A 22,592-nucleotide genomic window follows, 5' to 3' on the forward strand; every position below is an offset into this window, starting at 1 on the left:
CGGGGTTTCACCATGTTCGCTAGGATGGTCTCGATCTCCTGACCTTGTGATTCGCCCGCCTCGGCCTCCCAAGTGCTAGGATTACAGGCGTGAGCCACTGCACCCGGCCCCAACTTCGTTTTTCTTATTCAAGATGGCTTTGAGTCTTCAGGGTCCCTTGCATTTCCGCATGATTTTTAGAATCAGCTTGTCCATTTCTGCAAAACAACGCAGTTGGAATTTTCATAGGGATTGTGTTGAATCTGTAGATCAATTTGGGAAATGTTGCCATCCTAAGAATAGTAAATCTTCCAGTCCGTGGACATGGGGCGTCTTTAATTTCTTTTAACATTGTCTTGTGAAGTAGAATTGTTTTTTTAATTTTTTCTCATTCATTGCTAATGTATATTTTAATACAGTTGATTTTTATATATTGATCATATATCCTGCGGCTTTGCTGAACTCATTTATTAGTGCTAAAAGGTTATTTTTGTGAATTTGGAATTTTCTGTATACTAGATGGTATCATCTGCAAATAGATATAACTTCACTGCTTTCTTTCCAGTCCTGATGCCTTTTATTTTCTTTTCTTTGTTAATTGCTCTGGCTAGAACTTCTAGTACAGTGTTCAGTAGAAGTGGTAAGAATGGACGTTATGTTTTTTTTCTTTTTTTTAAGATGGAGTTTTGCTCTTGTTGCCCAAGCCGGCGTGCAGTTGGCGTGATCTTGGCTCACTGTGACCTCTGCCTCCCGGGTTCAAGTGATTTTCCTGCTTCAGCCTCCCAAGTAACTGGGATTACAGGCATGTGCCATCTTGCCCGGCTAATTTTGTATTTTTAGTAGAGATGGGGTTTCTCCATGTTGGTCAGGCTGGTCTTGAACTCCCAACCTCAGGTGATCCGTCCTCCTCAGCCTCCCAAAGTGCTGGGATTACAGGCATGTGCCACCTTGCCCGGCTAATTTTTGTATTTTTAGTCGAGATGGGGTTTTACCATATTGGCCAGGCTGGTCTCGAACTTCTGACCTCAGGTGATCTGCCTGGCCCAGCCTCCCAACGTGCTGGGATTATAGGCGTGAGCCACTGCGCCCGGCCTCTTGTCTTGTTTCTGAGTTTAGCAGACAAGTATTTCAGTCTTTCACCATCAAGTATGATGTTAGCTGTGGGTTTTTCTTACACTTTGTCATGTTCAGTAAATTCCCTTCTGTTTTTAATTTGTTGAGTGTTTTTATATGAATAGCTGTTGAATTGTGTCAGATCCTTTTTGTACATCTATTGAGATGATCAGGTGGTTTTTGCATTTTTCTGGATTCAGTTTGTTAGTGTTTTGTTGAGAGTTTTTGTGTGAAGATACCTAAGAGATACTGGTCTCTAGTTTTCTTGTGACATTTGTCTGGTTTTAGTAGGAGGGCAGTAGACTTAATAAAGATGAGCTGCGAAGTGTTTCCCCTCCTATTCTGTTCGTCTGTTGTTTTTATTTTTTTTTTTTTAATTAGTTTTCAGCAGTTAGGCTTGTTTGGAGCCTGCCTCTAGAGCTCCTCGCACTACAGGCCTAGGAGTGGAACTGTACTTCACTGATGGTTAATTTTAGATTACTTCTGTATTTTAAATTATTCTTTTGGCATTCCTATTACCATCATTTTTATGACCTCTCTGAGGGCAAAACAAATGTTTCACCCTTAGAATGCTCTGATATTTTTCATCATTGTGCCAATCCATTGGAAAAAGAATCCAAATTTTAATGTTCTGGATAATAGTGATCACATTCCAAAATGAGAATGTTATCTGTAATCTTGTACTTTATACTTCTATTAAAATGTTCTATAAGTTTTTGATGGCTTGGTGGTTCTGGGTAGCTAAGGTTATACAAGCAGCAGCGTTGCAGTGTGACGTGGAGGGAATACTGTGTATTCAGATCCTGGGAGCACCTACTGACTAAATTACCTCAGCTCGACCCCAGCAGGACACCCTGACTTTTTAACACACTCGTTAGAATTCTAAAATGTCAAGCTCACAGTTTATATATTAGTTCTGTATGGCTTTTGGTTATGTTAATAGTACTGACTTGTTTTTTTCCTAGATAGCTATAAACCACATGAGTGGACTTTTTAATGACAGCCATATTCGTCTTTGTTTTTATAGAGTTGTTGCCTGCAATCTCTATCCCTTTGTAAAGACAGTGGCTTCTCCAGGTGTAACTGTTGAAGAGGCTGTGGAGCAAATTGACATTGGTAAGTCAGAAAAACCATTTTAGAAGACTGAGAGAAGAGAGGATTATTTAAATTTTAGTGAGATTTCATTTTGAATTTTATTACTGAGGAAATAGAAAATAGCTACTTCTGGATTGTGTTTTGGGATTGCTATAATTCATTTATATTTTCTAAGGTTTTTTGTGTGCAGAGATTAATCTGGATTATTTTCCTGATTTATTTATTTATTTATTTTATTTTTATTTTTTTGAGACGAAGTCTTGCTGTGTCACCCAGGCTGGAGTGCAGTGGCGCAATTTTGGCTGACTGCAACCTCTGCATCCTGGGCTCAAGTGATTCTCTTGCCTCAGCCTCCTGAGTAGCTGGGATTACAGGTGCACACCACCACGCCCAGCTAATTTTTTTTTTGTATTTTTTGTAAAGATGGAATTTCGCAATGTCGGCCAGAGTGGTCTCGAACACCTGACCTCAGGTGATCCACCTGCCTCAGCCTCCCAAAGTGCTGGGATTCCAGGCATGAGCCACTGCGCCCAGCTTATTTTCCTGATTTTTAAGTCAGGAATTAAAATGGAAGTACATGCACAATGACTTTATTTGAAAGCGGTTCATAAGCTGATAGGGACATACAAAAATCAATACGTCTTTTGTTCTTCAAAGGTGGAGTAACCTTACTGAGAGCTGCAGCCAAAAACCACGCTCGAGTGACAGTCGTGTGTGAACCAGAGGACTATGTGGTGGTGTCCACAGAGATGCAGAGCTCCGAGAGTAAGGACACCTCCTTGGAGACTAGACGCCAGTTAGCCTTGAAGGTGGGATGCACTTTCATGATATTGTAAGTTACATCCATGGAGTGCAGTGTTTGCCAGACCAAGCAGTATTCAATTCTTGGTAGATTGCATCACCTACCAAAGGTCTGCTTGGAGCTGCTATCCTTTTGTTAAAAATGGAGAGACCAGCTATTACAGAGGTATTCTGTCAAAAAGATTGAAAGAGGGCCAGGTGCGGTGGCTCATGCCTGTAATCCCAGCACTTTGGGAGGCCGACGCAGGTGGATCACCTGAGGTCAGGAGTTTGAGTTTGAGACCGAGTTCGAGACCAGCCTGGCCAATGTGGTGAAACCCCGTCTCTACTGAAAATACAAAAATTAGCCGAGTGTGATGTGGTACGCATGTAATCCCAGCTACTCGGGAGACTGAGGCAGGAGAATCTCTAGAACCCAGCAGGCGGAAGTTGCATTGAGCCGAGATCACACCCCTGCACTCTAGCCTGGGTGGCAGAGTGAGACTTTGTCTCAAAAAAAAGATTGAAAGAGAATTGGAAAGGGGTAATTTGTGGGCCAGTCAGTGCTTTGGTGTTATTCATGATGTCATCATGTTGTGCAGCCACCACATAGCACTGAATAGTGAGATCTCGTTTGCTGTGGATGTAGAAAACCATCTTGTCCCCAATTTGGAAAGTGCTGCTAATGTCTCACAAAACTTACGCTTTTTGTAGGCATTCACTCATACGGCACAATATGATGAAGCAATTTCAGATTATTTCAGGAAACAGTACAGCAAAGGCATATCTCAGATGCCCTTGCGGTATGGAATGAACCCTCATCAGACCCCTGCCCAGCTGTACACACTGCAGCCCAAGCTTCCCATCACAGGTAAAGCCCAAGCATTCTGTGGCATGGTTTGCTGTGTCTGGAGAGTGCGTGTTTCTCTGTATTGCATCTGATGTGGTTCACATTCAGAAGATGATACATTCCATAATGCCTCTCGTAGCCATCTGATAACCATCTGGTTTGAGACGCCATTTGGGCTGAAGAGCACAGAAGTTGAGTAGTCTGGAGTTCTGAAAAGATGTCATGGGGAAGATGGAGATTGGAATGTCTCTGCCATGTAGATCTTTTTGAAGACATGAGACAGGATGGGATGGCCTGGATGTTATAGAGAAGATGGTCAAGAAAGCCTTGGGGTAAAGGCTTGGTAGGTATACTGTGGAGGAACCAGCAGAAGAAAAGTTGTAATTCCAACCTTTTTGAATGCATTTGAGAACAGAAAAGGGACTGTTTGTTTTGCAAATGTTGTAAGAAGCCATTGCCTTGGAATGTTGGATCTAGAAGCCCAACTGAAGTAGGCCAAAATAGAAATGTGATGTTAAGAACTAACGTTGATAAAGAGGTTTCTTTGAACAGAGAAAGCAGGACTTCCCCTGGGTTTGTAGAGTTTAGAGAGGGTTTTTAAATGTGTGTCCTGTTCTGTTCCAAAGGTAGGCTGTTAGAGTCTGTCCTGCTCTGGTACAAGGGAGAGTAGGGACAGGGACAGGCGAGAGTTCCAGGCATGGAGGCCTTGGAATCCCAAGCACTGCCGGGGCAGCTGGCCTTGGCTGAGAGCAAGGGCAGCCTCCTTTCTGCCTGGGGCGGTCAGCATTTGGTGGGGGGATGCAGCCTGGGCTTCCTTTCCCTGTCACCAGCTGAGAGAGCAATGGGGAGAGGAGCAGCATGCCAGGTGGGAGGAGAATCTGAAAGCGTCTTCATGTTTGCCGCGTTCTATTGTTCTGCCTCAGATAGATATTTTTTTTTTTTTTTTTAATTAAGACGACGGAGTCTCGCTCTATCACCCAGGCTGGAGTGCAGTGGCGCAGTCTCTGGTTCAAGCGATTCTCCTGCCTCAGCCTCCTGAGTAGCTGGGATTACAGGTGCACACCATCATGCCTGGCTAGTTTTTCTGTTTTTAGTAGAGATGGGGTTTCACCATGTTGGCCAGGCTGGTCTGAAACTCCTGACCTCAAGTTATCTGCCCGCCTCAGCCTCCCAGAGTGCTGGGATTACAGGTGTGAGCTACCACACCTGGCCTCAGATCTCAGATACATTTTGACACTAACACTCCCCAAGTCCCCACAGACGCCCTGTGAAGTCCTCTAGGCTGAAGTAATCTAAGTAATTTGTTTTCTCTCAGCCTTTCTGGGCTTCACAGCACAGTAATCTTTTAAAAATGGAAATCGGATGATGTCAGACCCTACTTAAAACCATTCCTTGGCTTTTCTTAAGCACCTTGCCCTGCCCCACAAACCCTGTGCTGCCTGCCTGCCTCCTATCTGCCCCCTCTGCAGCTCTCCCTGCCCCTGCTCCTAGCCCCTCCGCCCTGTGCCTCCAGTGGGCCCAGCTCCTTCCACTCCAGCGCCTCTGGCTCCTTGTCCCCTTCACCCAGAATTCTTCCCTCTGCCCTTCATGATCCTGGTTGCTTGTTATTCAGGCCTCACCTCCTCAGAGAAGCCTTCCCTGACCACTTAGACCAAAGTAGCTGCCCATCGTGTTTTCATCCCGTCACCCTGTTTTGCTGCACGTGTTTCTGTTCAATCTGTTGAAGTTGTCTTCCCCCATTAGGATGGCAGCTTCTTTTTTTTTTTTTTTTTTGAGATGGAGTTTTGCTCTTTTTGCCCAGGCTGGAGTGCAGTGGTGCAATCTTGGCTCACGGCAACCTCCGCCTCCCAGGTTCAAGTGATTCTCCTGCCTCGGCCTCTGAAGTAGCTGGTAATATAGGCACCTGCCACCACACCTGGCTAATTTTGTATTTTTAGTAGAGATAGGGTGTCACTATGTTGGCCAGGCTGGTCTTGAACTCCTGACCTCAGGTGATCTGCCTGCCTTGGCCTCCCAAAGTGCTGGATTACAGGCGTGAGCCACAGCGCCCAGCCAGGATATCAACTTTTGAGAGCAGAAGCTGCGTCTGTTTTTGTCGCTGAATCCGCAGGGCTTAGAAGACTGCTTGGCACATTCCCTAAATGTTTACTGAAGGAATAATTAGCAACCTGACATTTTGCACAAATTTTTCCTTGTAGGACTTCTTGAAACTGATTTGTCTGCTGTTATAGCTGACCTATTTCCTGCTTATAGTTTATATTCTCCATTAAGATTCTGAGGCAAAAAAAAATCCCCATGTACTGTCAGTTCTTACACTTTTCATTTTCCAAAGCATTTTCATTGGACTATGTAAAAGCCTTCATTGTTCCTTAGACTGTGTGTGCGTTTCTTTTGAAGTTTAAAGTATTATTTGTGGTAAACATGGCAGAGGCGGCCCTGGACACGTAAATAAGTGTTTCTTGTGCGAGATTCCCAGGGTTTTTCCCCAACATGGGCTTATTTCCACAACAGAAAAGGCACTTTGCCTTTTCATGTGGTTTGAGTATTTGGCAGTGATGTTATTACACAGTGTACGGTTGCGTTTGTATCTAAAACGAAACTGAAGCAAGAACAAAGATGGGGTTGTGTGAGTGTGTATATGTGTCTGAGATTTTAATGACTGGTTTGCTTATGATTGGAAACAAGATTCCTATGTATTTCAGCTATTTACTAGATTAAGCAGCTTTCAGCATTTCTGTGTGGCACTTTCTATTTCAGTTATTAATGTCTTTGAAAATTTGATATTTGAAGGGGAACCGGATACTCATTTTTTTTTGAGGCAGAGTCTTGCTGTGTCGCCCAGGCTGGAGGGCAGTGGTGTGACCTCGGCTCACCACAACCTCTGCCTCCCAGGTTCAAGTGATTCTCCTGCTTCAGCATCCTGAGTAGTTGGGATTACAGGCATGTACCACCATGCCCAGCTAATTTTTGTATTTTTAGTAGAGACAGCGTTTCACCATATTGGCCAGGCCAGTCTCAAACTCCCAACCTCAGGCGATCCACCTACCTTGGCCTGCCAAAGTGTTGGGATTACAGGCATGAGCCACCGCACCCATCCAGATACTCTTAACTATGAGATGTTTCAGAAACCAAAAGTTTTCTCCCACTTATCAACCTTAACCTAAACCATCTATGAGGAGTGGGAGGGAGGTGGGGGAGTTGTACATATGGTGTTTTGTTTTATTACGCCTGTTGTATGCCTTAGGGGATATTGTACTTTTATTGTTTACTATTTATTGCCTAGTTTGTTTCTTCTGTGCCTCTCGCATAAATTTCATGAGGACAGTGATTTTATTTGACTTGATTTTTGGTTGGGGGAATTATTTTTTCAAGTTCTTTTTAAAATGGGGTTTTTTTTTAGAGTAGTTACAGGTTTACAGAAAAAATACACAGTGATTATAGGGAATTTCCATATACCCCCCTTCCCCACAGTTTCTCCTATTAACATCATGCATTAGTGTGGTATATTTGTTACAACCAATGAACTGATTTTGATTCATTATTAACCAAGGTTCATAATTTAAAATTCATTCTTTGTGTTGTACATTCTGTGTATTTGGAAAAATGCATAGTGGTATGTATCCCCCATTACAGTATCACGCAGAATAGTTTCGATGCCCTATAACTCCCTTGTGCTCCTCCACCTCATCCCTCCTTTCCCTTCTCCCCAACCCTTTGCAACCACTGTTATCTTTTTCTCTTTTCTTTTTTTTTTGGAATGGAGTCTTGCTATGTTGTCTGAGCTGGTTTTGATATCCTGGGACTCAAGCAATCCTCCCGCCTCTGCCTCTCAAGTAGCTACGATTACAGGCATGCACCACCATGCCCAGCTATTTTTACTGACTCTGTACCCATTTCCAGAATGTCAGATAGTTGGGATCATATAGTATGGAGCCCTTTTAGGCAGTTTCAGTTAATAACATGCGTTAAGTTTCTTGCACATCTTTTTGTGGGTTGGTAGCTTATTTCTTAATGCTGAATAATATTTCATTGTGTATGAATGTACCACAGTTTATCCATGGACATATTGAAGGGCATCAAAACTTCAAGGACAGTTTTTGGTAGTTTATGAACAAAATTGCTATAATCATTTGTGTGCAAGTTTTCAACTCATTTTGATAAATACCTAATGTTTTCTTTTATTGTATACTATTTATTGCCTGTTTTTTATTTGCCTCCCCAGTAAGCTCCATAAGGACAGTGACTTTTTTTTAAGAGGATGACAGGGACGGTTTTTTTTCACTGATGTATCCTGAATACCTAGAACAGTGCTTTTAACATCATAGTAGGCACTCAGTAAACATTTGGCAAGGTCTTTAAAACTATCTTAACCCATGAAGGACATGAAATTATACATTTTTGTTTTGTTTTGTTTTGTTTTTTGAGACGGAGTCTCGCTCTTGTCACCCAGGCTGGAGTGCAATGGCGCGATTTCGGCTCACTACAACCTCCACCTTCCAGGTTCAAGCGATTCTCCTGCCTCAGCCTCTCGAGTAGCTGGGATTGTAGGCACCCACCACCACACCCAGCTGATTTTTGCATTTTTAGTAGAGATAGGGTTTCACCATATCGGCCAGGCTGGTCTCGAACTCCTGCCCTTGTGATCCACCCACCTCAGCCTCCCAAAGTGCTGGGGTTATAGGCCTGAGCCATTGTACCTGGCTCATTTTTGTTACTAATGGCCCACCATTTCTTTCTGTGTGCTGAACTTATGTTTATTCACAAGAGATACTAGCTCATAAAAAAATCTGCCAATGTTAAGAAACTAGGTAATGGAAAACTCTGAAGTTGCAGTCTCCTTTTAACTACAGTTCTGCTTTAGGCAGAGTCTGATGAGTTTGCCATCAAAGAAGAAAAAACCCACATTATTTCTTCTCCTCTTCTTCCACCCACAGCTGTTGCTTTAGTTTGTAATATAATTTCTTAAATCGATAGGGTTTGTAACTTAAATTTTGTACTGTCTCTGTAATTACCTCAATTGTTTAATCTTAGTTCTGTATTTATATGAATTCCTGACTGATCACCAGTCTTGTCATAGTTTCTCCCATCCCTAAATCTCTGTTGTGGATTTATTTCTAGACTGGCTGGTTCTGGTCCTCCAGTCGTGTGTTTGTGTGTGTGTGTGTGTGTGTGTGTGTGTTCATGTACATGTGCTTTTTTTTTTTTAAAGATGGACTCAGGCTCAGTTGCTTTGTTCTTTATCATCAAGATTTTGTTTGTGTGTATCTGTTTGGCTCTTAATTATACTTAAAACATTTGTTTAGTCATGTTATTTTTTTGAGAAGGGTGCATACATCTGACCTTACTGATCCTGCTTAGTAATGTGCATGTATATTTTTACATTTAGTTCTAAATGGAGCCCCTGGATTTATAAACTTGTGCGATGCTTTGAACGCCTGGCAGCTGGTGAAGGAACTCAAGGAGGCTTTAGGTATTCCAGCCGCTGCCTCTTTCAAACATGTCAGCCCAGCAGGTAAAGCTCTGTGCTCTGGAAAGCTCCAGAATTGTTCGAAAGGCATTTCTTCTTAATTTTTTTTGAATATTAACAAGTTCTAATGTGAATATAGACATGCTATGAAATCTGAAAGTCATCTGTTGATAACATATCAATGTAATAATATAAAATCTGATACACACACACACAGAATTAAATAATATTGTCAGCTAGGAAAATGAGGCAGGAATTTGTTTGTGGAGTGGAACCATAAAAGTTTAGAAAATAAAAGTGAAATGTCCTAATGCAGTAGACTAAGTCTTTTCTCACATCTTTGAAAATGTAACGGAGTAAACATAAAGAAGAAGTTCTTAGGACTCTTTATCTGAAACTTCTTATAGTCATTGTATGAGATACTTTGCTTCTGTATTTAAATCATTAATTCCTCAGTTGAGTTGTCTGTACACCACATCTTGCTGACAGTCCTCTAGCACATGATTTGTTCTCAGATGTTTATTGGATGTTAAAGTGATGTGAGTGGGGAAGAAATAAATGATGTGTGATATCAAAGTGATATCAAGCAGAATAGAGAGAAAGAGTCAGTAATGAAGTAAACCAGCTTCACCTACACACTGGGTACTGTCAGGCTTCAGTGGCTCTGTGGTTTCAGAGGGCAGAGAGATTTCCCTCACACTGCTCCCACAGCCATATTTTTAGTGTTTAATTATCTGGCTACATAGATTTCTGTTTAATTTAGCACAGGCACTAGAACATGTGCTGTATAGACTGGATGTTAAGAAAACTGTCTTGATTTAGGAGTTGATAGGTAGTAACTTCAGCTTTCTTGGTTTATGATTTTACTATTTTCTAACCAGGTGCTGCTGTTGGAATTCCACTCAGTGAAGATGAGGCCAAGGTCTGCATGGTCTATGATCTCTATAAAACCCTCACACCCATCTCAACAGCATATGCAAGAGCAAGAGGTCAGACTCATAGGGCTTTTTGATTTGGGGGAGAAAGAAAAAGCAATATTTTATCCTAAATAGAATAAAAAGGATAGAATAAAGAAAAAAATATATAGATATTCTGTATAATAAATAGATGAAATTAAGGACTTCTATCTCTATATAAATATATAGTTATTCTATATAATGTAGTTTGATTAATGTAAAATACCCTTTGTTTCATTATAGGATTTCCTATTTAATTTGTTAATATTTGAGAATGATTCTATGAGTACCTCAAAATACATTTCTTTATAAAAGTATATGTTAGTATTTTAGGCTGGGCACAGTGGCTCATGCCTCTAGTACCAGGACTTTGGGAGGCCGAGGCAGGCGGATCATGAGGTCAGGAGATCGAGACTATCCTGGCTAACACGGTGAAACCCTGTCTCTACTAAAAATACAAAAAATTAGACGGGCGTGGTAGCGGGTGCTTGTAGTCCCAGCTACTCGGGAGGCTGAGGCAGGAGAATGGCGTGAACCCGGGAGGCGGAACTTGCAGTGAGCCGAGATGGTGCCACTGCACTCCAGCCTGGGTGACAGAGCGATACTCTGTCTCAAAAAAAAAAAAAAAAAGTATTTGTTAATATTTTAATGTAATAAATGGAAACACAATTGGAATTTGGTAAATGTAATTTTGCTAATTTTGGCTATTGAATGCGTTTGTTATTGTTTAATATGTGACCAAAATTGAAATTACAAAAAGCTTTTTCTTTTTTTTGAGACAGATTCTTGCTCTGTTGCCCAGGCTGGAGGGCAGTGGCGCCTTCTCAGCTCACTGCAACCTCCACCTCCTGGGTTCAAGCGATTCTCCTGCCTCAGCGTCCTGAGTAGCTGGGATTACAGGTGCGTGCCACCACACCTGGCTAATTTTTTTGTATTTTTAGTAGAGACATGGCTTCACCATGTTGGCCAGGCTGGTCTCGGGCTCCTGACCTCAAGTGATTCACCTGCCTCTGCCTCCCACAGTGCTGGGATTACAGACGTGATTTATGGCTCTTCTAACTTTACTAAATTTGGTTAGAGTCATGTTTTATCAGAGACATTTACTTGTTGAATTTAATAACCCATGAATATTCCTATAATATTTCTGAAAGTTCTTGAGGAACTATTATCATAGTTTATCATCTACAGCAGTGGTCAGCAACTTCAGCTGAATCCAGCCTGCCACCTGTTTTTGTGAATATAGTATATATAAATTGGTCCTTCACAGAAAAAGTTTTCTGAGTGTCACTCTAGAGGGAAAAATTAAAGAGTACTTTCTTACTGGTTACTTCAGTTAAATGACTTATTGATCTGTTAAAATCTTGTGTAAACAGTAAGGTTAGCTTCAGAGAAATGAATTTTATATGACAGTGGAGAATTTTATTACTTTTTCTATATCAGGATAGTTTGTGATAAATACTTCATTTTAATTTTATTTACAGGGGCTGATAGGATGTCTTCATTTGGTGATTTTGTTGCATTGTCCGATGTTTGTGATGTACCAACTGCAAAAATTATTTCCAGAGAAGTTAGTGGACATTCATGTATCTTAATCTGTGTGTTGAATAAAGCTTTATTTGTTCATAATGTTCATTGAAACCGTAACCTATAATATTTATGTTTATAATATCTTTAAATTAGCTAAGTTTATCATTTAATGTTCATATTTTAAATAGAACATGAATCTTAAATTGTTAATTTTGAAATATAGCGAATTATTGTTTCAGATGGACATTTGGCTGTTAAGATGTTTTTTACTTATATATTTATTTTAAATTCTTTGTTGTCTTCATGCCAAGGTTATTGTTTCTGAAGAACAGAAGTTGTAATTTTAGGTGGTGATGTGATAATGAATCTTACTGTATAATGGGAAAAAAATAGAAACTACATTAAGAAACTTACCCCATCAGTTGAATACCAAACAGGTATTCCAGACAGGTGGGGGTACTGTTGGTAGCAGGAAGACAGGAAGAAAAGAAAAAAAGGTTAAATAGCTCAGAAAAGGAAAAAAATAGGCAGAGGTGAAGGTTGAAGGAGTATGTGGCTTGGCACTATTTTGTTGCTTTAGGATTCTTTCCATGGCCACTGCCATCCCTGGGTTACAGGTTACAGGAGGGCTATGGCATTTGTGTCTTTCGTCATGTTAAATCTCTGATTTAATCTGGTCTTGCTGTTAAGGAAAACGCCTTGCCGGAAGAGGTCGTTTAACCACGTACTAGGAGAGTCAGGACTAGAATGTGCTCTTGCTCATTCAAAACACTCCCTGAAGAAATATTTCCTCCTGAGGTATATGTGTTAGAGCAAATCACTTATATTTTCTTAGTTTAAACTGAAATGAACAAAAACTTGGAAAGGACAGAAAGTTAGGATCTGCTATACAGAAAGCTGTATTCTAATAGATTTCTCTTTAAGTATAGCGTTAGCATTGTCTGTTGGAGGCAGAAACCAGAATATGCTGCAACATTATTTAAGACTGATAATTGCTGCTAGATTTTTTTAAGAGATGTTCTCTGATTTTTAAAAATAGAAATTAAAATTTAATATTTTTGCAGGTATCTGATGGTATAATTGCTCCAGGATATGAAGAAGAAGCCTTGACAATACTTTCCAAAAAGAAAAATGGAAACTACTGTGTCCTTCAGGTGAGTGCAATTCATGTTTGAAGCGGTAATTTGCTCTTTTATTCTGTGTCTCTTTCCCCCTTGTTTAATCTTTCCTTTGTACTCATACCTTTCTAGTTTATCCTTATTATAGTTTCTTTTCCCCAAATCCCGCGTTTAAAAAAATACTTTTAACGTGGGGTTTTGAGATCAGAGTAGCTTTCATCATGTTTTTACCCTCAGTTTTAACTTTTTGCTGGTTGTGATGGCTCATGCCTATAGTTTCAGCCGCGTGAGAGGCTGATATGGGAGGATGGCTTGAGTCCAAGAATTGGAGGCTGTATTGTGGTACTATGATGCCTGTGAATAACGACTGCACTCCAGCCTTGGCAGTGTAGTAAGACCATGTCTCTAAAATACTAATAATAACAATATTTAATGGAAAGTCTCTCCATCCTTCTGTTACCTTTTGAAAAAATAACTAATATTTTAAATTTCTTGTTTATCTTTCCTGAAATAGTCTATATATTGAGCAAATATTTGCATGTGCATTTCTTTTTCTATTTTCCTGTTGACAAAAGTGTACCCTGCTTCACCTTCTTGGAAGTTTGTCCTGTATCTGTGTATTTTAACTTACCTAGACAGTCACCAGTCTTTAGCTACCACAAATACCCCTTCAGTGAATAACCTAGAAAAGTCCTGAGAGTGAAATTAAGGCTTAATAACAAGCTATATGTGTACTGGTAATCTTAATTGATACTGCCCCTTTTAGATGTTGTAGGCAAATTCATTGTCCTAACTGAAATATGTAAGGGTAGGGACCAGCCCCACAGGGTCGGCAGGTCTCTCCCCGTGTGCGGAGACGAGAGGGTGTAGAAATAAAGACACAAGACAAAGAGATAAAAGGCAGCTGGGCCCGGGGGCCACTACCACCAAGTCGCGGAGACCGGTAGTGGCCTCGAATGCCAGGCTGCACTGATATTTATTGGATACAAGACAAAGGGGCAGGATGCCGGGTGCGGTGGCTCAAGCCTGTAATCCCAGCACTTTGGGAGGCCGAGGCGGGCGGATCACGAGGTCAGGAGATCGAGACCATCCTGGCTAACACGGTGAAACCCCGTCTCTACTAAAAATACAAAAAAATTAGCCGGGCGTGTTGGCGGGCGCCTGTAGTCCCAGCTACTCGAGAGCCTGAGGCAGGAGAATGGCGTGAACCCAGGAGGCGGAGCTTGCAGTGAGCCGAGATCGCGCCACCGCACTCTAGCCTGGGGGACAGAACCAGACTTTGTCTCAAAAAAAAAAAAAAAAAGCATTATAAAAAAAAAAGACAAAGGGGCAGGATAAGGAGAGTGAGCCGTCTCCAGTCATAGGTAAGGCCACGTGGGTCACGTGTCCACTGGACAGGGTGCCCTTCCCTGCCTGGTAGCTGAGGCAGAGAGAGAGAGGAGACAGAGAGAAAGATAGCTTATGCCATTATTTCTGCTTATTAGAGACTTTTAGTACTTTCACTAATTTGCTACTGCTATCTAGAAGGCAGAGCCAAGTATACAGGATGGAACATGAAGGCGGACTAGGAGCGTGACCACCGAAGCACAGCATCACAGGGAGACGGTTAGGCCTCCGGATAACTGCGGGCGAGCCTGACTAATGTCAGGCCCTCCACAAGAGGTGGAGGAGTAGAGTCTTCTCCAAACTCCCCCGGGGAAAGGGAGACTCCCTTTCCTGGTCTGCTAAGTAGCCGGTGTTTTTCCTTGACACTGAGGCTACCACTAGACCAGGGTCCGCTTGGCAGTGGGCGTCTTCCCAGACGCTGGCGTTACCGCTAGACCAAGGAGCCCTCTGGTGGCCCTGTCTCGGCATAACAGAAGGCTCGCACTCTTCTTGTCTTCTGGTCACTCCTCACTATGTCCCCTCAGCTCCTATCTCTGTATGGCCTGGTTTTTCCTAGGTTATGATTATAGAGCTAGGATTATTATAATATTGGAATAAAGAGTAATTGCTACCAACTGATGATTAATGATATTCATATATATAATCATATCTAAGATCTATATCTGGTATAACTATTCTTATTTTATATTTTATTATACTGGAACAGCTCATGTCCTCGGTCTCTTGCCTTGGCACCTGGGTGGCTTGCTGCCCACATATAAGGTTGCCTGTTTCCCAACACTTTTGTCAGCATTGTGGTTTTATACTTTTAAAAAGTCTCTGCAATTAGAAAATGGCATCTCTATGTAGTTTTAACATTGTGTGTGGTATGAGCATTTTTTCATGTTTGAATGTTTTATTCCTTTTTATGAACCATCTTTCCATATTCTTTGATGATTTTTCTACTAAGTTGTTGAGGGTTTTTTTTTTTTTAGACCGATTTTTATGAGCTCTTCTGTATTGGGAAAACTAGCTCATGGTCTAAGATTATGCATTGATAAAGCAAAGAGTTATTTCAGTTTAAAGTAAAAATTCCTAATGCTACTTTTCACATAGTATTGATATCAGAGCTCTGTGGAATACTAATTCTGTATAAGGAAAGTTATTAAGTATATTCCTTTGATGGTAAGATACCAATAATTTTATAGTTCACCATAGATTCCATGTCAGCTATTCAAGGAAAGAAGAAAATACCACATTAAATACACATACTTACTTTTTTTTTAGCCACTTGACAGTCTGTTGCCCAGGCTAGAGTGCAGTGGCGCGATCTTGGTTCACTGCAACCTCTGCCTCCTGAGTTCAAGCGATTCTCCTGCCTCAGCCTCCTGAGTACCTGGGATTACAGGCGTGCACTACCAGGCCTGGCTGATTTTTGTATTGTTAGTAGAGACTGGGTTTCACCTGTTGGCCGGGCTGGTCTCAAACTCCTGACCTCAAGGGATCTGCCTGCCTCGGCCTCCCAAAGTGTTGGGATTACAGGTGTGAGCCACCACGCCTGGCCCCCAGTTTCTTAATCAAGTTTTTTGTTGTTGTTGTTGTTAAGAGTATTATGTACTGAACAACCATTAGCATTTTCTTGTAGCATCATGGAAAATATTTTCCAAGACCTGAGTCATTGCCTTGATCTCTTTAACACCTGATAGTACCATGTTGGAGAGTGTCAAAGGAATGTCAAGACTTCATTGGTGTTTTACTTATTTGAGAATTTGGCTTAGTTTGCACATTGCACACGATTATAAGCATGAGACAACTTATCCCTCTACCTGACTAATGATAAGTTTCTCCTAGCATCAGTTAATAGGAGAACATATCAATTTTAGAAATTTTATAATGCATAATACAAAGGAACATTTTAGAACTCAAGAAAATGTAGATTAAACAGAACTAATATTTATGGGGTCTTGCTTATAAATTATATGTCAGTGCTTTCTAAATCAAAGATCATCCAAAGCATAAAGAAGAAATAGTGTCAAGTTTAAAAAAAAAATCCAGGGAGAGAGTAGTGTTACACGTATTGTTCCACACACCTTAATGTTCTTTTCGGTTCAAAATTTGGGAGAGGAAGATGGCAGTAAATGATACAAATTCCTTCCAAATAGCAAAGACACAGATCACAAATCCTGTTTTCTCACTTTTAGCTTCTAATTCATGGGTTAGCTGGGTTATTTTGTAACAGATTTTTAGAAAGGAAAATTAGAATTCAATTTTTGTGCCATGGCTTATTTAATTAGCACATTCTGTTTTATCTGCTGACCTTCCAAAAGAACCATATAGATAGTAACTTAACCAAAAATATACTCACTGGAATCATTGGTTTTTAACATGTTGTATACAGGTTGTAAAATCTGTAAAATGCTGTTGGGTAGTAAAACCTATAAAAGACTTTGGAGAAAAGTATTAGCGCCTGGCTATTGTATTGTATCATACTAGAATGTTGAATTGTATCATACCAGAATGATTTAACACATCATTTGGTGTGTGAGAAAAATTAGAAAATTAGAAAAATGTGTAAAAAATTAGAAACATCCATATAACTTTACTTACAATGAAATCTTTTGTGCATAAATTAAATGAAAAATTTGAGGGAAGTGGAGAGATTAACTTTAACTTTTAAAATTTGTATTTTAGATGGACCAGTCTTACAAACCAGGTGAAAATGAAGTTCGAACTCTCTTTGGTCTTCATTTAAGCCAGAAGAGAAATAGTGGTGTCGTCGACAAGTCATTATTTAGCAATGTTGTTACCAAGAATAAAGATGTAAGTTGGGAAGTATCTGAACTGACTGCTAGTAACTTCCATTGGTCTGTTTTCAATACTTAATGAGCTTTACATTTATTAAGGTCTGGATTTAGAACTGGTCTATATGCACACAGCTAGCTAGCTTATCTTTGAGTCGTCAAATAAGCTTTGGAGTTTTAAGAAATGAATCAAAGGCCATGTTAGAAGCTTCGGTGTGTATGTACATACTAGAGATATGTAGCTTTAATCGTACATAAATGGGATCATGTCTTCCATAATCTGGCTCCTGTAACTTGCCTTTTTTCCATATACTAGGCTACAAATGTGTTTTTATATCAATAAATACAGATGCTGGGTGCGGTAGCTGACAGCTGTAATCCCAACACTGGTAGGCCAAGGGGCAGATCTCTTGAGCTCAGGAGTTTAAGACCAGCCTGGCCAATGTAGTGAAACCTTGTCTCTAGAAAAAGTACAAAAATTAGCCTGGCGTGGTAGCTGCGCCTGTAGGTCCAGCTGCTTGAGAGGCTGAGGTGAGAGGATTGCGTGAGCCTGGGAGATCGAGGCTGCAGTGAACCGTGTTTGTGCCACTGCACTCCAGTCTAGGTGACAGAACAAGAGCCTGTCTCAAAAGTAAATGCATATTCATATCTTTATCTGAAAGTCCATGTGGCAATCAGTCCATGTGTACATGTGTAGATGTACTACAATGGATATTTTTCTTATTTTTACTTTGATTTATTTATCTTTTTATTTTATTTTTTTTTGAGACAGAATCTCGCTCTGTCACCCAGGCTGGAGTACAGTGGTGCGATCTCAGGTCACTGCAAGCTCCGCCTCCTGGGTTCACACCATTCTCCTGCTTCAGCCTCCCGAGTAGCTGGGACTACAGGCGCCCACCACAACGCCTGGCTAATTTTTTTTGTATTTTTAGTAGAAACGGGGTTTCACTGTGTTAGCCAGGATGGTCTCGATCTCCTGACCTCGAGATCTGCCCACCTCGGCCTCCCAAACTGCTGGGATTACAGGCGTGAGCCACCATGCCCGGCCTTTATTATTTTTTTTAAGAGACTTTTGAATGTTTTTATCCCTTTGAAGCTCGCTGTGTTTGAATGTTTTTATTCCTTTGAAGCTCGCTCTGTTGCCCAGGCTGGAGTGCAGTGGTGCGGTTATAGCTCACTGCAACGTGGATCTTCTGATGGATATTTAGATTGTTTACATTTTCAGTGCTGTGATTAATGTTTTTATATAGACAAGTTTTTGGACTTGTGCTCTTTGTTATCTTGTAGTAGGGACACGTTCCTAGGATAATAACTGTGATTTTTGTGTTTTGGATATATTATCTCATTTAACACTTAGGTCACTCTACAGGGGTGACTTCCATTGTGTCGATTGTGAAGATCACAAAATTGTACCATAGAGGACAGTTAAGAAATTTGACCAGAGTTACACAATAAAGAATGGACAAGCTGACATTTATTTTCTGGAGTATCTTAATTGGGCCTTCAGTTTGAAGGATGCTTTTCCTAGGTCTAAAGTAGGCTATGCTTGTTTTTCAGTACTTTGCAGGAATCATTCCATTGCTTTCTGGTCTGTCTGGCTGATAGCCTGGAATTTTTTATTGAGTGCTAGGCATTGGGTATGAAAAAACTGTAGCGATATTTTGAGGGTTGGATGGTGTTATTTTTCTCTCCAGAGTTGACTTGTCCTTCTTTTGGGCAGATAAGATGTAGGAGATATCTTCATTCTGTCAGGAATTGTTGAGCTTCCTGAAGGCTAAATAGGAATTTAGCCCTCAGTCTTTGTGAGCACTGGTCTGTTTATGGTTCATTCCTGCCCCTAAATCCATAAGTATCTACTGCTGTACACTGAACTCAGCTTTTGTCCCTTAGTCCTCTGAGACTGCCAAAAGTTGTGCTCAGCCAATTTACCCTTAGTTTATTGTGTGCAACTTGGAAAATGCCTTGAGGAGAAAAGCATAGACTGTCAGGCCCATTTCTTCCTGCTTCCATTTTCTCTGGGATGTTTGTCTGTTAGTACTTGCCGTCTGTCCACTCTGCTCAGCTTTTCTGTTTGTTACTAAAAGAGGATTGGTCTCTTAACAAGCTATTTGCTATAACAGAAGAAGATGAGGGGCTGCAGCTTGCTCCCAGGTCTGAATCCTGAGGCCTTTGCAGTAGAATTCCTGGAAATAAGCCTCAAAATCTTTATCCAGAGAGCTCTGTCTGTTGATAAGCATACGATGATTAACATATCTTTTTTGTTTGTTGATTTAATGGATATTCTTTCATTTCTATCTTTGACAATTAATGGTGTCCTGAAGTAAAGAAACATGTAGGCATTATACATAGAAATATCTTTCAGCCCTTTGGAATCCACTCTGGTTGGTTCATGTACTTCGAAAAATACTGAATGGATATTGACCTAGATTCCGTGGTACCATGTTGAGAATTGTGGCTAGCTACTGAGAGTCTTTTTTCTAAGGTTTGTAGATATTGGATTCATTAATAATTTAGTGATCTTGAATAGGTTTTGTGCCTCTGGATATTTTTTATGAGTGGTAGGTATGATCTTAATCGTTTATCTAAACTCTCTCCTTGCTTCATGTGAATTCTTAGTAGAAATCTGGAAACTTAAGGATGAGGGAATGATAGGTTTATTCTCCTTTCTGTTTCACCCCTGTCTTTTTAAGTGGATTTTTGTTAACATTCCAGCCTCAGAATTATTAGGTCTGGAACCATTTCAGTCCTGAGAGAGCCAGACAGGTGGACAAAATGTTTATTAATACTGAACATGTTTGAATTATTTCCTCTTCTCCCATTTTTCTTGAATAGTGCTTTAATTGTGTTAACTATTTGTAGCATGTTTCTAAGACTGGATTCCCTTACTCCCAGTCCACTGGCATTTCTCGTATTCCTTGATCCCAACCCAGGATGCCAAGTGATTAGTTTCTGATCACGCTGCTATGAAGAAATTCCTGAGACTGGGCAATTTATAAAGAAAAGAGGTTTAATTGACTCACAGTTCCACACGGCTGGGGAGGCCTCAGGAATCTTATATTCGTGGCAGAAGGCACCTCTTCACAGGGCGGCAGGAGAGGGAATGAGTGCAAGCAAGAGAAATGCCAGGCGCTTCCTGTCAGATCTCATGAGACTCACTCATTATCATGAGAACTACATGGGGGAAACTGCCTCCATGATCCAGTTACTACCACCTAGTCCCGCCCGTTGACACATGGGGATTATTATAATTCAGGGTGAGATTTAGGTGGGGACACAGCCAAACCATATCACCAAGATTATCTTTGAAGGTCTAGACATCTATGAAACTGGCTTTTGCTACTAAGTTTTCTGGGAACCAAAGGAATCAGATTTATAGTTGGTGACTCAAATAGCAGATAAAAGATAAAAGATATATAACATTAATAATACCTTAGAGTAATAAATTCTTAAGAAATCCTAATAGCTTTTTTAAATTAAACTTTTAATTTTGAGATAAAAGTTGTAGATTCACATACAGTTGTAAGAGTTCCCATGTAACCGTTACCCTATTTCTCCTAATGCTAGCATTTGTCACACTGCAGTACAATTCCACAACCATGCCATTGACATTGATAACAGTTAAAGACACAGGGCATTTCCAACACTGCAGTGATCCCTCATGTTCTTCTGTAGCCAGGCTCACTTGATACTGCTTCCACCCTCTCCTTATGCTTGGGCAACCACAAATCTGCTTTTCCTTTCTGTAATTTTCACTCATCATGCATTCATGTACAGTTTTTGTGTGTGTGTGTGTGTGTGTGTGTGTGTGTGTGTGTGTGTGAACATAAGGTTTTTGTTTTTTGGGGAAACAGGGTCTAACTCTGTTGTCCAGGCTAGAGTGCAGTGGCACGATCTTGGCTCACTGCAATCTCCGCCTCCCGGGTTCAATGATTCTCCTGCCTCAGCCTCCCAAGGAGTGGGATTACAGGCATGTGCCACCACACCTGGCTAATCTTTGTATTTTCAGTAGAGATGGGGTTTCACCATGTTGGTCAGGCTGGCCTGGAACTCCTGACCTCAGGTGGTCCACCTGCCTTGGCCTCACAAAGTGCTGGGATTACAGGCATGAGCCACTGTGCCCAGCCTAAACATAAGTTTTTATTTCTCTTTGATAAATGCCCAGGGTTGTTAACTGCTTTGTGGTATGGTAGTTGCATGTTTAGTTTACTAAGAAACTGCTGAATTGTTTTCCAGAGTGGCTTGTACCATTTTGTATTCCCACCAGCAGTGGGTGAGTGATCCAGTGTCTCTGCATCCTTACTAGCTTTTGGTATTGCCACTTTTTTTTTTTTTTAAGACATTCTGATAGGTATGTAGCAATATCTCACTGATTTTAATTTGCATAAATGCTCATGATGTTGAACATTTTTTTGTGTACTTATTTGCTACCTGTGTATCCTTTTTGGTGAAATGTCTCTATGTCTTTTGCCCATTTTCTAATTAAATTTTTGATTATTACTGAGTTTTTTTGTTTTGTTTTGTTTTGTTTTGAGATGAAGTCTCGCTCTGTCACCTAGACTGGAGTGCAGTGGCACGATCTTGTCTCACTGCAGCCTCCACCTCCAGGGTTCAAGTGATTCTCCTGTGTTAGCTTCCCGAGTAGCTGGGATTACAGGAATGCGCCACCACACCTGGCTAATTTTTATATTTTTAGTAGAGATGGGGTTTCACCATGTTGGCCAGGCTGGCCTGGAACTCCTGACCTCAGGTGGTCCACCCGCCTTGGCCTCCCAAAGTGCTGGGATTACAGGTGTGAGCCACTGCGCCTGGCCTGTTATTGAATTTTTAAAGTTTTTTTATGTTTTATGTGCTAGTTTGTTGTTGGAGATTAGTTTTGTTAATTTTCTCCTAGTCTGTAGCTTGTCTTTTCATCCTCTTTAACGAGGAATCTTTTACAGAGTAAAAGTTATTAATTTTACTTAAGTCAAATTTATCAACTTATCCTTTGGCTGTAGCGAATATCCTCTGTCCACTTAGCATACAGATGTGGACTATCATCCTTCTTTTCCATTTGTATTCATGCCTTATACTAAAGATAGTGATATTTTTGGGTGTTATTCTTGTTCTATTTGGACCGGTAATTCCTAATGGTTTTTGAACAGTTTCTACTTAAATTATTCTAAACAAAAGAGAAAATGATCCTAATTTGATTTTTCCAAACAGTCTTGGCTGTCTGTGTGCATCATAATGATTTGTGATGTCTGTGAAACAATTCTCCGCATTGGTTCTGAACATAAATTTTACTATGTCTCCAGATATTTAAAAGTACTCTGCTCAAGAAAATACTGTTTGTCAGTTTTGGAGTGGATATGTTAGTTCTTACCTCGTGTGATATAAAAAGGCTTAATCCACGATTGCTGCAAAATAACATTAGTTTGTGTCTATGGATGCATTGTGCTAAGTTCCACCACAAATGTGTTAAATATTTAAGTAAATCATGGTAGTGTGTAGGAGAACAGTTAATTTCCCTCTGTCATTTGAGTGGTATAACTATGTTGTAGG

At 40.6% G+C, this 22,592-nt stretch overlaps 1 protein-coding gene across 2 annotated transcripts in view; it reads left to right on the top strand.

Annotated features, from left to right (window-relative positions):
- ATIC (5-aminoimidazole-4-carboxamide ribonucleotide formyltransferase/IMP cyclohydrolase) overlaps nucleotides 1-22,592 on the top strand; it is a 38,724-nt gene that overhangs the window by 10,772 nt on the left and 5,360 nt on the right. Inside the window, exons 5-12 of one of the 2 annotated variants that reach the window (XM_055290548.2) lie at nucleotides 2,120-2,208; nucleotides 2,845-2,996; nucleotides 3,682-3,838; nucleotides 9,204-9,329; nucleotides 10,166-10,273; nucleotides 11,722-11,807; nucleotides 12,832-12,921; nucleotides 16,942-17,070. In XM_055290548.2, the coding sequence (XP_055146523.1) occupies nucleotides 2,120-2,208; nucleotides 2,845-2,996; nucleotides 3,682-3,838; nucleotides 9,204-9,329; nucleotides 10,166-10,273; nucleotides 11,722-11,807; nucleotides 12,832-12,921; nucleotides 16,942-17,070 (937 nt within the window). The remainder of the gene's footprint in view (nucleotides 1-2,119; nucleotides 2,209-2,844; nucleotides 2,997-3,681; nucleotides 3,839-9,203; nucleotides 9,330-10,165; nucleotides 10,274-11,721; nucleotides 11,808-12,831; nucleotides 12,922-16,941; nucleotides 17,071-22,592) is intronic. The other variant, XM_063645684.1, reaches the window with a different exon arrangement.

Source organism: Symphalangus syndactylus, chromosome 8, assembly GCF_028878055.3.
Source record: "Symphalangus syndactylus isolate Jambi chromosome 8, NHGRI_mSymSyn1-v2.1_pri, whole genome shotgun sequence".
Lineage (NCBI taxonomy): Eukaryota > Metazoa > Chordata > Mammalia > Primates > Hylobatidae > Symphalangus > Symphalangus syndactylus.